Here is an 18,227-nt window from a genome sequence, read left to right as displayed (position 1 = left end):
TAGGCATTTAATTACTGGTTGAATTAGTTCAGTACAACACTGTCAGCTGAAGGGTCTGTGGCACTCAGAATTCTAGGTCCTAAATACATTCAGGGGTTGGAAGGAATGAACATCACACAGAGGAGGGCCAGCAAAGAGATGCCGAGGGAAACCTGAAACTGCTCTTCCACAGTGGAAAATGGTGATGATGAATGTTTCTCTGGGAGGGCAGCCAGAGTCTCGTTCAAGGTGCCAATGGTGATCCAGGTCACATGGTGGGAGGGGCAAGAATCTAAGGGACAGGAGACTCAGCAGAGAGAAAATAAATAAACACTTCTGCAGATAAAGACATGATTCCAGGATGGGGTGTCAGGGTCAAGAATGTCACAGGGCATTCTAAGCTGCGAGGGTATACAGCCAGAGATTGTGGTTCACGCTGGTACTAACCTGTCGTGAAATTTGTAGACGCAGACGTAAAAATTACAAGTTACAAATTAAGTAAATAGTACAAACACAAGTAATGGGGTGGCATTCACGAGTTAATGATTATTCAGAAATCCAGGGAAGAAGCTGTTCGGAAATTGTTGAGTGTGGGTCTTTAGTCTTCCTGATGGCAGTAACATGTAGAGGACATGTCCTAGATGGTGAGCATTTTTATTGATGGATGTCACCTTCTTGGGGCACCACTTCTTGAAGATGGTGGGAGGGTTTTGTTAGTGATGGAGTCCACAAGTTCACAACCCTCTGCAGCCTCTTGTGACCCTGTGCACTGGGGGTTCTGACCAGGCTGTGATGCAAACAGTCAGATTATTCTCCATTGAACATCTGTAGAAATTTGCAAGAGTCTTTGGTGACAAATACTAAAATACCCCAAACACTGGTGGGCCTTCTTCATCACCAATGTGTTGGCCCTGGTCAGACCCTCTGAGGTGTTGATGTCCAGGAACTTGAAGCTGCTCATCCTCTCAAAGCTGACCCCTCAGAGGGATGGTGTGTGCTCTCCAGATATGCAGAGCATTTACACGTTTGCACTTCCAGAACCCTGGCACCAGGTGCATGAGATATGTATATGAATATGAAAATATATGAAAATATGAAAAGTATATGAAAAAAAATTAAATTGAGCATGATCTTTGGGGATCACAAATATTCAGAAAATCTCAGTTTCCTCTCAGATCCCATGGCTCTCTTAGCCAAAATCAGCACGTCAGCTCTTGCAGTATCAAGAATCAGCTTGTCAGCCTGCGACTTTAGAATTGAGTACAGATGCTTTTACTGCAATGCAGATGCTAATACATAACTCGTCCTCCCTGTGCAGGAATCTCACAGGAAGTGAAGGTGATGTAGCAGTTCTCCCAATTACTGTGTATGGGGGACTCACCTGTATCATCAAGTGACAATGAGATACACACTGATGGCTACTGGCTTTTCAAGTATCTTCAATTTATTCCTGATCCAACTTCATGTGACATATGACAGTGTCCTTCCCAGAAACCAAGGCCATATACTGTAGAGTTCATGGTCATAATTCCACATGCCCCCCAAGTTCAGGAAAAAGTTACCAGATGATCTACCAGTGACACCTTGGCACTTCATCCATGAGGGCCATAGACCAAGAGATGGGCACAAGTCCAAAGAGAATTCTGTGAGTCTGTTTGATATCAGCATGTCAGCACGCCTAACGCCCTGAGACTACAGCACTAGATCACACTTACGTCAAGCACAGTTTTGTGAAATTCAAGTGAGATGGAACATACTCTCATGTACGTAAGAGAAACAGTGAGCTGTTGCCCTTCCCTCTCACTGTGGCAGAGTGATATCTCTCTCTCTCCCTCGCTAGTGAGAGAGAGCCTGTTGGGATGAACAGTGGTTTCTGATGAACTCTACAACATGGTCTCTGGGCACTTTGCTACTGCTTGCATGGTGGGGGTTGATGCTTTTGCTGGAGCAAGTGGGGGACGGGAGTGGGGTTTGGGGTTCTAACGTTTTCTGTCATTCATTCTTTGGGAATTTTCCTGTTTCGTGGAGATCTGTGAGGACTAAGGTTTTCAGGTTGTATACTACATACATTCTCTGTTATTAAATCGAACCATTGAAGTGTGATGACAATAATTAAGAAGCATTTACAAATACAACCTATGTCAATTATAAATTTTGGCAATTTTTTATACATTAAAGAAAATAAACTCTGATTTACATTAAAGTAAATTCACTTTACTGTATGAAATCATCAAAATAACAACTGTATTAAACTAAGTCATCTTAAACAGGAGCATAGTTGTAACCTACCAGTGCTGTACTAACATTATGGGTGACCAGTCAGCGAGTGTACAGTGAGTGTACAACAACTCCCTTAGTATCTACTCTGTAAGCACGAGCACATGACAGGAAGAATGAAGGTTTTATATCCGCAAACAGCATCCACCTAACAGTTCACTCATTTTGATTCCGTCTCTAGCTTACCTGGCAGTGTGGGATGTCTCGGACTAATCCTACTCTCTGTGCAACCCCGGGTGGGAGAAACTAGCCAGATTCCAGGGTTTCAACACAATGATGATCAACCCAACGGAATGGAAGATGACTCCAACCAATCCCAGTGGGTGTGTTTGGTTCACCTGATCCCTGTCTCTGGGTACACATACAACAAAACCCAGCTCAAAGTTCAAAGTAAATTTATTATCAAAGTACATATATGTCACCATGTACAACCCTGAGATCCATTTTCTTGTGGGCATACTTATTAAATCCATAATAGAATAATAACCACAATCATCATTATGCGTCGTGTTGTATGATGTGGGTGGTCATGGTCTTCCACCTGTCTTTAATCTGCTTATTCTTTTCTCTAATCATGACCATGATTGTTCTTGGCGAATGTTTCTACAGAAGTGGTTTGCCATTGCCTTCTTCTGGGCAGTGTCTTTACAAGACCATTATCAATACTCTTCAGAGACTGTCTGCCTGTCGTCAGTGGTCACATGACCAGGGCTTGTGATATGCACCAGCTGCTCACACGACCATTCACTACCTACTCCCATGGCCTTACGTGACTCTGATCGAGCGGTGGGGGGTGGGGGAAACTAAGCAGGTGCTACACCTTGCCCTGCAGGCTAGCAGAGGGAAGGAGAGCCTTACACCTCCTGTGGTAGAGACATATCTTCACTCCACCAACCCATAATAACCATAACAGAATCAATTAAAGACCATACCAACTTGGGCGTTCAATGTGCAAAAGACAACAAACTGTGCAAGTATTAAATTAAAGAAATAATAATAATTAATAAATAAGTAAAAAATATCAAAAATATGAGGTGAAATGTCCATAGGTGGTGGGAACATTTCAATGATGATTAACATGGAGCAAACACGAGGAAATCTGCAGATGCTGGAAATTCAAACAACACACACAAAATGCTGGTGGAACACAGCAGGCCAGGCAGCATCTATAGGGAGAAGCACTGTCGACGTTCTGAGCCGAGACCCTTCGTCAGGACATAATTAACATGGGATTGTTTCTCCTTACAGGATGTTTCCCCACAGTGCAGAATAAGGAATATTGACCATAAAAGAGGGCCCCTGAAAAGCAGCTCAGAAGGGCTGATCTCACTGGAATATTGATAAATGAATTTCAGCATTGATCTTGTTTATAAGGTGGTTATAGCATTGACTTCAATAAACCAATTGACCTGTTAACTGGCTAACTGGATAAGGTGACAAAATCGTGACCAAGATGGAGAATTCAGTGTTCATGCTGTTGGGTTGTAGTCCAGCCAGGTGATGTAGGATCTGGATGGATTTATTCAATGGTAGAGAGTGCTCAAGCAGCAGTATATCACTATACATAATAATAATTAATTTTATGTATTGCAATGTACTGCTGCCTCATAACAACAAATTTCATGACATTCGCCAGTGATTCTGATTCTAAGGGGCTGAACTACCCTCTCCTGCCATTCCTTATCACAGCTCCAGCGACTCAGGTTCAATCCTGGTCTTGGTCAATGTCCCTGTGGAGCTTGCACATCCTCCCTGCGACCGCTCTGGTTTCCCATATACCGCTCCCCTCCTTTCCTCACTCCTCCTAAATTACTCAACTCCTCTTACAGAAACCCAGTTCTATTGCCCTCTCACCCACTCATTCTGGTCACCCCTCTACACACTTGTCCTACTGTTCCCATCAGCACTCCCTTTCTCTTATTTGGTTCCATACTCCACCTTCCTCTCCCAACTCACTCCAGTCCTGATAAAGGGTCTCAGACTGTTTAAAGATTAGCTTTATATAGACTACAAAACCATATGATATAGAAGCAGAATTAAGCTATTTGACTCATTGAATCTGCTCTGCCATTGGTATTGTATAAAATACATGGCCGATGTATTTTCCTTCTCAGTCCCAGTCTCCTGCCTTCTCCCTGTATCCCTTCATGCCCTGACTAATCCAAAATCTATCAACCTCTACCTTAAGTACTTGGCCTTCACTGCCATCTGTAGCAATGAATTCCACAGATTCACCACTCTCTGACTAAAGAAATTCCTCCTCATTTGCATTCTAAAAGGATGCCCTCTATTCTAAGGCTGTATCCACTGGTCCTGAAGCTCAAAGTTCAAAGTAAAATTTATTATGGGAGTACATACATGTCACCACATACAACCGAGACTCTTTGTCTGCAGGCACGTTTAGCAAATCTATAGAACAGTAACTCTAAACAGGGTCAATGGACAGCAAACTGTGCAAATGTAAATATAAATAAATAGCAATAAATAACAAGTATGAAATAACAAGCTAAAAAAGTCCTTAAATGAGTGTAGCTATCCCCCTTTGTTCAAGAGTCTGATGGTTGAGAGGTTGTAACTGTTCTTGAACCTGGTGGTGTGAGTCCTGAGGTTCCTGTACCTTCCACCTGATGACAGCAGTGAGAAAAGAGTGTGGCCTGGGTGGTGCTGAGGGTCTCTGACGACGGATGCTGCTTTTCTACAGCAGTGTTTCATGTAGATGTGCTCTGTGACTGGGAGGGTTTCACCCATGATGTACTGGGTCGATTCCACTACCTTTTATGGATTTTCCACTCAAAGCCATTGGTGTTCCCATACCGGGAACCAGCCAGTCAGCACACCTTCCACCACTCATCTATACAAGTCTGCCAAGGGTTTTGATGACATGCCGAACTGCCGCAGACTCCTGAGGAAGTACAGGCACTGTCCTGCTTTCTTCACAATAATATTAATACGATGGGTCCAGGACACACAGGAATTTAAAGTTATTGACCCTCTCCACCTCCAATGATTACTGGTTCATGGACCTCTCCTTACATCTACAATCAGTTCCTTGGTCATTGAGTGTGAGGTTATTGTTATTACATCAGTCAGCCAAGTTTTCAATCTCCACCCTCCTGTATGCTGATTCATCACCATCTTTCATATGGCTCTCAGCAGTGGTGTCATCAGTAAACTTACATATGGTGTTGGAGTTGTACTTAGCCACACAGTCATAGGTGTAAAGCATGTAAAGCCGGGGGTGCTCACATTCCTGGGGTGCTCCTGGGCTGATGGAGATTATGGAGGAGATGTTTTTGCCAATCCAAACTGAATGGAGTCTACAAGTGAGAAAATCAAAGATCCATTTGCACAAGGCGTATTGAGGCCCAGATCTTGGAGCTTTGATAAGATGATGGTGTTAAACGCTGAGATGTAATCGATAAAGAGCAGCCTGGTGTATGCATCTTTGCTGTCCAGGTGTTCCAGGGTTGTGTGAAGATGGCCAAGGAGATGGCATCTGCTGTAGATCTTGTTCCTTTCAGCAGGAGTTGATATCCTTCAACACCAGCCTCTCAAAACACTTCATCACTGTGGATGTAAGTGCTACTGGATGATACCACGCTCTTCTTGGGCACTGGTATGATTGAAGCCTGCTTGAAGCAGGTGGGTACCACATGCTCTGGAGTGAGAGGTTGAAGATCTTCACCAGCCAGTTGGTTTGCACAAGTCTTCAGTACTCAGCCAGGTACTCCTTCTGGACCAGATGCTTTCCTTGAATTCACTCTGTAGAAGCAGCCCCCACGTCATCTTCATGAGACAAAAGGATCATTGGGAGATGTGGGGGTGCGTAATAATTCCTTCCTGTTTTGGTAGCCAAAGCAAGAATAGACGGCATTGAGCTCATCTGGAAGCGAAGCTCTGCTGTCCTCTGTGTCACAAGATTTAATTTTGTAGGAGGTTATGGCATTCACAGCTGTTGAGCATCCCTCATTGATTCCAGTCTAGCCCAGAATTTCCACTTCGCCCATGAGGTGGTTTTCCAGAGATCATACCTGCAGCTCTTGTAGCATTCCTGATCTCCAGTCTTGAACACCTCCGACCTGGCTCTCAGCAGATCCCAGATTTCATTGTTCATCCAGGGCTTCTGATTGGGGAAAACCCTGAATGATTTTGTGGGGACACACTCATCCACAGCTGTTCTAATAAAGTCTGTAATGACCCTGGTGTAGACATTCAGGTCCTCAGATGTGTTCTTAAACACAGCCCAGTCCATTGACTCGAGGCAATCCTATAACAGTTTCTCAGCCTCCTGCCTCCACCCCTTTGTTGTCTTGATCTCTGGAGCCTTGGGCCTTAGACTCAGTCTGTATGCAGGTAGCAGGAGTACAGCCAAATGATCTGACTTGCCAAAATGCAGTCTTGAGAAGTAACAATAGGCATTCATTATTGCAGTAAAGCAGTGGTCTAGTGTTTGGGACCTTTTGTGCAATAGGTTATGTGCTGGTGTTAATGGGGAAGGGTTTTCTTCACATACACCTGGTTAAAGTCACTGACTGCAATTTGAAATTGGGACGAGTTGTTTCTTGCTTACAGACAACATTGTGCAGTTTTGTGAGTGCTTGCTTACTATCAGCCGCTGGTGGTATGTAAACTGTGGTCAGGAATACAGATGAGAACTGCTGAGGCAAATAGAACAGTGTACATTTAATTGTTAGTTGTTCTAAATCAGAGGAACTAGAAGTCGACATAAACACAATGTCCATGCACCAACGTGTCAGTACCTCCAGTTGAACTTGGTCTTTTTTTCTTGTTATCCCCCCTAGGGCATGTTTGTTTTCATGCCCCATGTGCTCCTGTCCCCGCTCCTACTCTGCTCTGGCCCTGTATCACTGAGTAATCCGCCTCTCATCTGTTTCTCATTGTTACCTGTATTGCTGCCACCTGTGTCTCATTGTGCTCCACCTATCATCTGCCCCTCTGTTTATTGCTCAGTGTAATTCAGTCCTGTGTTTGCACCTGTTTGTCACCAGATTGTGCCAGTGAATTTTCCTGAGCCTTTCCAGCACTTGTATCTGTACTCTGTCTGTCTGAATATCAACTCTGCCTGTTTCCCAGTTCTGGTTTTTGGATTTCTCTGGATGTTTTGATCGCTGCCTAAAGTTTGACGCTGACATTGTTTGCACCTTGGGATTTGTTACTCAATTAATACCACTGTGTGCACAGCACTGGGTCTGCAATTGGATTCCTGCTCCAGCGCCGAGAATTAACTAAAAGCATAGGCCACCACATTTTTCCTTACTAGTTTGCAGTTCGATCCATTCTAAAAATCCTGAAAGCTTCCGGACAGATAGCTGCATCCGAGTGTTAGCTGTTAACGCAACAAATGATTGAGATCTGCCTGATCTGCCTCTGATACAGCAACTTTGCCCTGAGATCGTCAGTCTTAGTTTCAAGTGACTGCACATTCACCAATAAAATGCTGGGGAGAGGAGGCCTCTTCAACCTGGTTAGAACACCACCTCTCCCACCCCATTCTTGGCCATATCATTGACCCATAAACTCCTGAGTGCAGGCCCAGAGCCATCAAACACTTTTCAAATGACAAGCCTTTAAATCCCGGAATCATTTTTGTGAAACTCCTTTGAACCCTCTCCAAATGTCAGCACATCCTTTCTTAGATGAAGGACCCAAAACTGCTCAAGTACTCCAAGTGCAGCCTCATCAGTGCTTTATAATGTCCAAACATTACATCCTTGCTTTTATATTTGATTTCTCTTGAAATGAATGCTAAAATCGCATGAGAAGTCATTTCTTACCAGATTCAACCTGCAAATTAACCTTTAGGGTATCCTGCACAAGGACTTTTTGCGCCTCAGATTTTGAATTTTTTCAATTTAGAAGATAGTTTACCCTTCCATTTCTTCTACCAAAGGGCATGACCATACACTTATGATACTGTATTCTATCTTTGCCCATTCTCCTAATCTGGCAAAGTCCTTCTGTAGCCTCTCTACTTCCTCAAAACTACCTGCCCCTCCACCGATCCTCATATTGTCAGCAAACTTTGCAACAAAGCTATCAATTCTTCATGCAAGTAACATTAAGTTACATTGACAAGTTACATAAAAAGAAGTGGTTCCATCACAGATCCCTATGGAACATTGTTACTCACAGGCAGTCAAGCAAAAAAGGCTCCTTTTATTCCCACTTTGCCTCCTGCCAATCAGCCACTACTTTATTCATTCTAGTATCTTTCCCATAATTCCATGGGCTCTTGCCCTGTTAAGCAGCCTCATGTGTGGCACCTTGTCAAAGGCCTTCTGAAAATCCAAGTACACAATATCCACCGATTCTCCTTTGTCTATCCTGCTTGCTATTTCCTCAAAGAATTCCAACAGGTTTGTCAATCAAGATTTTCCCTTAAGACTTAGGCCTATTTTATCATGTGCAGAAACCATATCCTTAACAATTGACTCCAATATCTTCCCAATTTCTAAGCTAATTGGCCTAAAATGTCCTTTCTTCTGCCCCTCTCCTGTTTTGAAGAGTGTAGTGACAGAATGCTGGACAAATTCAACAAGACAGGCAGCATCTCCGGAGGGAAATGCACGATGGGCTGCATGGTAGTGTAGCAGTTAGCACAATTGCTTTACAGTGCCAGCAATTACCAGTTGGGGTTTGATTTCCGCCTCCGTCTGTAAGGAGTTTCTGCGTTCTCTCAATGACTGCTTGGGTTTCCTCCCAAGGCTCCAATTTCCTCCCACATTTCAAAGATGTTCAGTTAGGGTTAGTGAGATGTGGGCATTCTATGTTGGCACCAGAAGCATGATGACGCTTGTGGGCTGTCCTCAACACCATCCTTAGACGATGTGGTCTTTGGCTCAAAGCGATGCAGTTTATTGTATGTTTTGATGTTTCAGTGTTTGTATATGTGACAGATTTATGGATCATTGGCATCTCTTCGGAGAAGGTACGACCCGGGCAAAAAGGAAGGATTACACCTGAATCCGAGGGGGACCAATATCCTTGCGGGCAGATTTGCTGGATTTGTTCTGGAGGACTTTAACCAATTTAGCAGTGGGATGGGAACTGGAGTGATAGGGCTGAAGATGAGGTAATTGGTTTACAAACAGAGGCAGTGTGTAGTGAGACTGCCAGCAAGGAGAGGCTGGTGACAGGGCAAAACAGCCGTCAACAGGATGAGTTGCAATGTAAAAGGCAGACAAAATTGAAAAGGATGAATCCAGGACTGAAGATGTTATATGCACAGTATACGGAATAAGGTAGATGAACTTGTAGCACAGTTACAGATTGGCATGAATGGTGTCGTAGGCATCACTGAATCATGTCTGAAAGAAGATTACAGCTGGGAGCTTAATGTCCAAGGATACACATTTAATCAAAGGACAGGCAGGTAGGCAGAATGAGTGGTGTGGCTCTGTTGGTAAAATGTGAAATCAAGTCATTAGAGAGAGGTAACATGGGGTCTGAAGGTGTTGAATCATTGTGCTAAGGAACTGCATGGGTTAAAAAAAACCTTGATGACAGTTGTATGCAGATCCCCGAACAGTAGTAAGGTTGTGGTCTACAAACTGCAACAGGAGATAGAAGATGCATGCCAAAAGGCCAATGTTACAATAGTCATGGGCTTTGATCCCTGTTGGAGCTGAGTGTTCTCTGCCTCAGCCCACAGGGCACAACATCCCCTTGTGGCTGCTCACTACCTTTGTGTACATATCACCGTAATGCCCACCTTACGAATCTAGCACAGGGACAGAACGCAACAAGTCAGCCATCAAGTGGCACAGGATGGGATATATATTACTTTCCACGTGTGTCTGTTTCTCGTGCTGTCTCCAGACAAGGACTGAGGTTGAAAGGTTTCTTAGTGTTTGCAGAGCAGTTTAAAGTTTCACCACCACCATCTCTGGCCTGGCCGTCTCTTCTCTTGGTCAAGCAGTCAACCAAGGAAACTAGGCTTTCCCTAGTCCACATACGGACTGCAGCCATGTGTGGTAGCAATATTAATTTTGCAGCCCACCTCATCAAGTCAGGACGCACTTTTATAATTAGCATGCAGAGGCTTTACAAACATTGTATACAAGATGAAGAGAGGCATGGATCGTGTGGATAGTCGGAGGCTTCTTCCCAGGGCTGAAATGGTTGCCACAAGAGGACATGGGTTTAAGGTGCTAGGGAGTAGGTACAGAGGAGATGACAGGGGTAAGTTTTTTTACTCAGAGAGTGCTGAGTGCGTGGAATGGGCTGCCGGCAACGGTGGTGGAGGTGGATACGATAGGGTCTTTTAAGAGACTTTTAGTTAGGTACATGGAGCTTAGTAAAATAGAGGGCTATAGGTAAACCTGGTAATTTCTAAGGTAGGGACATGTTTGGCACAGCTTTGTGGGCCAAAGGGCCTGTATTGTGCTGTAGGTTTTCACTGCTTGTTTTGAGAAAATCTGAATCAGCAGCAACTGACACAAGTAAACAAGAGACTGCTTAGAAAGAACCCTGCTGTTAATTTCCATTTGATTTGCTCTCTGTCACCACCCTGTTGGCACTCTGTACCACTCCTCTCTTTTACATTCATAGAGCTTTATAATATGAAAACAGGTCCTTCAACACAGCTCTTCCATGTTGACAAAGATGCTAGTCCCATTTGCCTATGCTTGATCCATATCCTGCTAAACTTTTTCTATCTCCATACTTGTCTAAATTGTCTTTTAAATTCTCTAAATGTACCTGCCCCTACCCCTTCCTCTGGCAAGCTGTTCCATACGCCCTCCACCTGCTGGGTGGAGACCTGCACTTTTTCCCTCTCACTTTAAACCTACTTTCCTTGGTTTTACACTCCCCTACTCCCACAACCATTCACCTTATCTATGCTCCTTCATGATTTCATAAATCCCTAAAACAGGGCTTCCCAGTGAGGATCCCTTGCTTAATGGTACTGGTCCATGCATAAAAATTGTTGAGACCACTGCTCTAAAAGGTCACCTCCCAGCCTCTTGTACAGATTTCACAAAATGAATTAAAAGAGGAGAGAGGCCAGAGTTAAAATGTTTAGGAAGGAAGTTTCAGAGCTTACTCAGCATGTTTGATATTGAAACTTTATATGATAGACCTCTATAAGATCACTCCTCGATCTCCTTTCACCAGGGAAAACAGTGCCAGTTTATATGGCCTCACCTTATAACTCAAGCCCTCTAGTCCAGGTAACAGCCTTGAGAACCTTTTTGCCACCCTCTCTTGGCTATTTACTTACCTGTTCTATCATTTTTTTAGTTTTTAGTTTTGTCTTTGAACTGACCCATCACTGATGAGGTAAGTACCCAGAACTATCTGGGATCATTGATTTGGGCTGCTCTCTCTTCTGCTCTGACTTGGCTAACTCTGTGTTCTTGCTCGGGATTCCAGCTTCACCCTGTCTGTGCCTCCAGAATAAATCTATTTGCAGTGAAATTGAAATGTAAACATCACAGCTCAGCAAACACTCAAAGTCATTTGCATATATGAGGTTCAGTGAAAACAGAGGTTCCATTGTGTGCACCTGCAGGTTCTGAGACAGAGAGAGACAAACAGAGAGACAGAGAGACAGAGAGACAGAGAGACAGAGAGACAGAGAGACAGAGAGACAGAGAGACAGAGAGACAGAGAGACAGAGAGACAGAGAGACAGAGAGACAGAGAGACAGAGAGACAGAGAGACAGAGAGACAGAGAGACAGAGAGACAGAGAGACAGAGAGACAGAGAGACAGAGAGCTAGTCGACATCAGGAAGGTATGCGGTTGTTATTTATTCATTTATTTGTTTATTGGGATACAGCGCTGAACTGGCCCTTCTGGTCCTTCAAGCCGTGCCACCCAGCAATCCCCAATTCAACCCTGGCCTAATCACAGGAAAATTTACAATAACCTACTAGCAGGTGCATCTTTGGACCGTGGGAGGAAACCGGAAGACCCAGGGGAAATCTATGCAGTCACAAATAGAACATACAAACTCCCTGGTGGGAATTGGACCTGGGTCACTGATCCTGCAATGTTTTGTGCTAACCACTACTGTGCCACCCTATCGCTCCATTTGCATCACCTGAGATGCACACACTTTGAAATCTAGTGAGAAAAGCACCAAGTTTTGAAAGTAATCCTAAACACTTCAAAATGTCTATCCCAACTTCTTTTCCAAATCTTGATACTTCACTCATATCGTGCTTTAGGCTAGGAAAGGTATCGGACATGATAAGTAGAGAACTAGAAATGTGTTTGTATCCACTGGGTAGGGAGTGCAGTGACCCTGTACTTACACCAGGTGCACACTGTGAACGCGCTGAGTAAGCTCCTTTCTAAACACTTTAACTCAGGCCTCTCTACCAGCAAAGAAGCCTTTCATCGATTGTTTCTTATAGACTTATTCAGTAAGGTGGGGAGTCACTGTTTTATCCCAGGACAGAGAAATCCACAGCTAGAGGGCATGGCTTTAAGGTGAGAAGGGAAAAATCTAAAGAGGAACTAAGAGGCAACTTTTTCCACCCATTTAGACAAATCTCATTTTCATTCTCCCCACATTCCCTTCAGCCTCTAATTCTACACACACTAGGGGCAATTTACAGTGGCTAATAAATCTACAAGTCCACTGGTCTTTGGGGTGTGGGAGGAAATCAGAGCACTCTGGAGAAAGCCACAGAGGAGATCCTGCAAACTCCACACAGACAGCACCCAAGCTCCGGATTGTATCTGGCGAGGTTGAATGTGAGGCAGTGGCTCTACTAGCCATACCATTGTATGACAAAAAATCCATGATAAACCAACATCCATCTCTTTGAAATGAAAGCAAATTAAAACAGCAGCCAAAGGCTATTTAATCAACACATAGGACATGGAATAGGTCACCACAGGAACAGGTCTTTTGACCCATGATGTTTTTCCAAACTAATTAAATCAGTAACTAAATTAATCCTTTCTGCCTACACAGTGTCCACAGTGCCTATCAGAGATCCTCTATAAATGCATGGGTCTTTAAACATGACTCAGTATTCGCAATAGATTAAATCTGAGGCAAATATCTCAAATAATATCCCGGAGCACAAGTTTGCTGACCAGATGAACACTGCACCTATGATTTACACACTGTCTAGCACAGCCTAGAGGACAATGGTCTCTGAGCATCTCCAAACCCAACCAGCATCCTCACAAGCTCGAGTTACTCCCATTCATCCTTTCTCTTGAATGTCATGGGGCTGCAGATTGGGAAACAGCTGTCCTCAATTACAAGTCAGAATCCGCAAAGCTGCTAGTATTCATCAGGCAAGATCTATGCACAGCTCGTGGGCTAGAGCCAAGTTTCACTCAGAGAGTACTCCAGGGTGCTATACAATGAGTCATTTATTGCTGGAGTGCAATCTGACTCTGAGTGACTGCTTCCATCGGTAGAGATGAAATGGCACAATAATTATCCTTAACCTTTTACTGTGCAGCTATCAGACTGCAGTTGAAAGGAGAGGCACTGGGCACTTGAACAAAATTCACTTGGAGCCACTCAACAATGAACGGAATTCTGCAGAACTCAGGAAAAAGGAGGTGACAATGGACTCCTGTCCAAGCAAACATTGGTGCAAAAGGACCCCTGCCCAGCAAGCACTAGTGCCAGTGGAATCTTGCCCAGTGAGCACTCATGCCAGTGGATCCCTGTGCCAGAGGGATCCCTGTCCCAGAGGACCTTGCCCAGTGAGCTTTGGTGCCAGTGAAATCTTGCCCAGTGAGCATTCATGCCAGCGGATCCCTTTGCCAGTGAGCATTGGTCCCAGAGGACCCCTGCCCACCAAGTGTTAGTGCCAGAGGACCCCCTGCCCAGTGAGCCACTGGTGCCAGAGGACCCCCTGCCCAGCGAGCTGAGTGCCAGAGGACCCCACCCATCGAGCACTGGAGCCAGAGGACCCCGTGGCTATTGAGTCACTGATGCCAGAGGACCCCAACCAGCTAGCACTGGTGCCAGAGGACCTGGTGCCCAGCAAGCACTGGTGCCAGGGGACCCCTGCCCTGCGAGCATTGGTGCCAGAGGACCCCTGCCCTGCGAGCATTGGTGCCAGAGGACCCCTGTGCCAGCAAGCACTGGTTCCAGTCCATCTCTGTCGGAGTGGATGCTGTCCCAGGAAAATTAAGATGCTGATTTCTACACTAAAATAAGACAGTGACCATACAAAACTATGGTGGGAAACAGTCCATGTGGACTTTGTGCCCCAGAACATCTGTAGCGACTGCTCTCGGGTAAATGTCGACGCAGCTCCAAGAGGCAGTGTGTGGAACTGTCCACCAGTAGGAGTCAGTCACTCTGGGGAGAAGCTGTGTCTGCTGTTTCTAGACTAAGCTCTGCAAGGACTAGGAGATCCGCCCGAACCCCGATGGCCTGTAGGACAAGCTTCTACTGCTCAGACATCCTGAATGAGGAATCCTGGACAGACAGAAATCCAGCCCAGAATTGGTAGCTGTGCTATCACTCTCTGCCCTGTGTTACTCACAGCATTTTGGAAACTTGTACTCTTCTGTAACCTCATCCCTGGTTACATTGCTGGATCAAAGGCACCATGCAGTCAGGCGGCCCGGCCTGCAGAAGGAAGAAGTGGTCCAGGAGCTCAGCAGGCTTAGCTCTTTGCTGCACCTCATGAATTAGTATCCGGCTCAGGAAGTCTCGAAGGATCGGGGATACCTGCAGCAGGATAAACAGCAGTCAATAATCCATGCGGTCCGTCCCAAATCATTCTGTACTGAACACCCAAGATTTGTTCTGTCACACCTTGTTCCATTCACCATGCTAGTTCCAACAAGGGAGAAAAAACTGCTCATTTCTACAAGAACAAATATAAGTGAAATTACTGGATACTGCTGCTCAATCAGCTGAGAAAGGAGGCAAAGGAACAAGTGTGAAGTGTTGTACTTTGAAAAGTTCTACCAGAGCAGGAGACACACAGTGAATGTTGTATGGCAGAGAGTCTGAGGGATACAGGTACACAGTGCTCTCATAGAGATCGACAGAGTGTTGAAGAACGCATTTGGCACACTGGCCTTCATCACTGGGGCACTGAGTACAGGATATTGGAGAGGTCACACCTAGAATACCGTATGCAGTTCTGGTCACCTTGCCTGGAACTTATAGAGGTGAGAGAGGACCTGAGAATCAATCTTCTCACACAAAGGGTGGTGGGTACACAGAGCGAGCTGCTAGAGAAAGTAGCTCTCCACTGAGCATCTTCAACCCCAGGACCTGCTCTGGAGTTACCCCAGGTCCCCCCCTGCAGGTCTATCATTCCTCAGGCATGGAGCAAGGCGGCAACGGCACTCACAGGTGTTCCCCAGTACAGGTCAGAGACCTGGGCCTGGAGTACACCAAAGCCCTGGAAAATGGGGGAATGGGTAGGGCAAATTTATTTATTTTACACAGAGGGTGGTGGGTGCCCTGAAGTATGCTGTCAAGGGTGGTAATAGAGGCAAATACAATAAATGCATTTAAGGGGCTCTTAGATAGGCAAGCCAATGTGCAGGAAATAAGAAGTGACATTATGTAGAAAGAAGGGATTTGTTAAGTTGAGCTTTTGATTACTAAGAAGGGATTAGATTGGTTGGGCATTTGACTACTAATTTAATTAATTCAGCAGAACACAGTGGGCCAAAGGACATTTTCCTGAGCGGTGTTGTTCTCTGCTCTAAGGCCTTTGGGTTGGAATGCACAGACAAGAACCTTGACCTGCCTCTGTGACCCTCCAGCTGCTGATGGGTATGAAGCACTGACCTTGTGTTCCTGCTTCAGCCTGGGAGGAGGCTTGTCTCGGAGCATTTTCATGGCTTCCACAGGATTCTCACTGAAGTAGGGAGGTTCTCCATCCACCATCTCCATCACCATGATCCCGAGTGACCAAATATCCACCTGTGACATGATAGAGTGGATTCAGCCTCTGCTCCCATCCTGACCTTTCCTGGACCCTCTGCTACCATGATACAAATCTCCCTGCACCCAGGCCTGTCTCAAGGATGATCAAGCTGATCCCATACAGTTCACACGTCATCTTCATCCCACCAGAAAGGTCAGATTGTCACCACCCTGCTCTCTGCTTATGACCAGAACAAGCCTCTGTTGTGCTTGAGGAATCTTAAGCCTCTCTTTGCCCAGGTTTTTAGTGAAGAGTGGAAACCATTTATTCTATCCACTGTGGAGCAATCTCAAAGTCTCACCTCCTTCCTGCCCCCCAGTCTGATCGCCTTTCACACTGGTTATGTCACCTCTGCAGCCAATCAATACTCCATATGGCCCTTCTGAATTCCAGTTTGAACTGTGAAGTATCCCTTTTGTATTCTCAATCCTCCCCTTCAAGCAGTCATCCTCTCCTCTGGCTTCCTGCCAAACACATAGACAGGTGGTTCCTTCACATTCAACTCTCCCACCCCATACAGCTCAGCAATCCTCAATCCCATTCCAACAGAAAGTCCCACCCCTCTCAAGTGGGAGTCTGATATCCATAACATTATGATCCTGAAGTTTGGCTGTTTAGCCAGAGAATAGTTGTCCCTTACAGAATGCACCCTCCACCCCCTGTCCAGGATGGGCAGCCATAATCCTCAACCTCACACTCTCTCTCCAACCACAGACTGTCCACAACAAGGTTTACCTCTGACCCATAAGGCAATCGGGCAATCACTTCCGGAGCCATCCAATAGGGAGTGCCAACCAAGGATTTCCGTCTGGGAATCTCCCTGTTCACTTGCGCACAAAATCCAAAATCTGACAGCTTAACCTGAACAAGAGCAAGGCAGAGAGAGAATGTGAGATTCTGTGTGGAGATGATGGGTCTGAGAGGAAAAGAAGAGCTTTTCACACTCACACACACAATCTCTCACAGTCAAACACAACACACTCACACTTACTTTCAGAAACAGAAGGACTCATCGAGAATTTAAGAAAGAAAAACAATAGGGAGAGTAACAGAGTTGGGGTGGAGAGAGAGAGAGTTTATACAAAAAGATAGGTCAATCTGCAATTAATGTGTAGTGAGAAATCCAATCCCATTACCCTCATGAGGCTCTTCGAATGCCCTCTGCCAAAACCCACAGATGGGCACTGGGCCGCCTGCTTTACCAAATTTACAAGTGAGCCCAGACCCACAGGCCCCACTAGTAGCAGGGAGACTAAGAGGAAGCAGGAGAGGCTTGCTTGGGTCCCTGAGGGTCTGCTTAATGTAACAGGTTCAGAGGCTAGCACAAAGAGAGTAGCTTAGCTCAGATCTCTTCAGATGCGATTTGGAGTCACAGATTATATCTGAAACACTGGGTCACTCTTGGTGGAACAGCATGCCACTCCACGCATAGCTCCGCCAAAATCAGATTCCCAAGCCCCAAAGACAGGGAATCTGGCGGGGAGGGAGGGGGTGCGGTGAAGGCTGGGTTGGCAGAGCGATATGGTTTGCATCAAGATGGTATCATGGTAGAAAACAGATTAGCTTGTTCAAAATGGAACGGTATCCCTGCTCCTCTGCAGAGCCAGCAGCCCATGGAAGTGAGCAGGCCTTGCCTCTCATCACTCAGGGAGTTTCTGGAAACACTGAGTTCCAAGCCAGTCAGGGTTAAAATTACTGTTCCAGTTCCAACTGTGCACCTACAACTTAAACACTCTACCAGTCTTTGGAATGCCCAAGTAAGCCAGACCACCCAGAGGAAAGCAACTCAGTCGTGGCTAGAACGTCGAAACTCCTTACAGACAGCAAGAACAACTGAACCCCAATTTTACAGCCAGCTTTGTAAACTGTTACGCTACCAACTACACTACGTACCGTCCCTTTCACCAATTCCTTCCACAGATGCTGCCTGACCAGCCAAGTTCCTCCAGCAGCTCATTTTTTTTTGTTTCCTGAAGGAGTAGCTGAAATTAGCATCAATAAATTGAATGGAAACCAAGACAAGTCTACGAAGGGAAAGGGGAAAGAAGACCACAATGAAAGACTTGCATGG

At 45.3% G+C, this 18,227-nt stretch overlaps 1 protein-coding gene across 3 annotated transcripts in view; it reads right to left on the bottom strand.

The window, feature by feature from the left end:
* Nucleotides 1-2,208: 2,208 nt before the first annotated feature.
* Nucleotides 2,209-18,227, bottom strand: part of LOC132382484 (serine/threonine-protein kinase PAK 4-like) — a 61,484-nt gene continuing 45,465 nt past the window's right edge. For 2 of the 3 annotated variants that reach the window (XM_059952726.1, XM_059952737.1), the window contains 4 exons: nt 16,892-17,017; nt 16,018-16,152; nt 14,750-14,937; nt 2,209-6,911 (listed from right to left, as the gene is read on the bottom strand). In XM_059952726.1, coding sequence (XP_059808709.1) covers nt 14,782-14,937; nt 16,018-16,152; nt 16,892-17,017 — 417 coding nt within the window. In that variant the 3' untranslated portion in view covers nt 2,209-6,911; nt 14,750-14,781. Of the gene's footprint in view, nt 6,915-14,749; nt 14,938-16,017; nt 16,153-16,891; nt 17,018-18,227 lie in introns of all 3 variants that reach the window. The other variant, XM_059952718.1, reaches the window with a different exon arrangement.

This window comes from Hypanus sabinus, chromosome 2 (assembly GCF_030144855.1).
Source record: "Hypanus sabinus isolate sHypSab1 chromosome 2, sHypSab1.hap1, whole genome shotgun sequence".
Taxonomy (NCBI): domain Eukaryota; kingdom Metazoa; phylum Chordata; class Chondrichthyes; order Myliobatiformes; family Dasyatidae; genus Hypanus; species Hypanus sabinus.
Note: the sequence above shows the minus strand (reverse complement) of the source record. Positions and strands in the feature narration are given on the sequence as shown.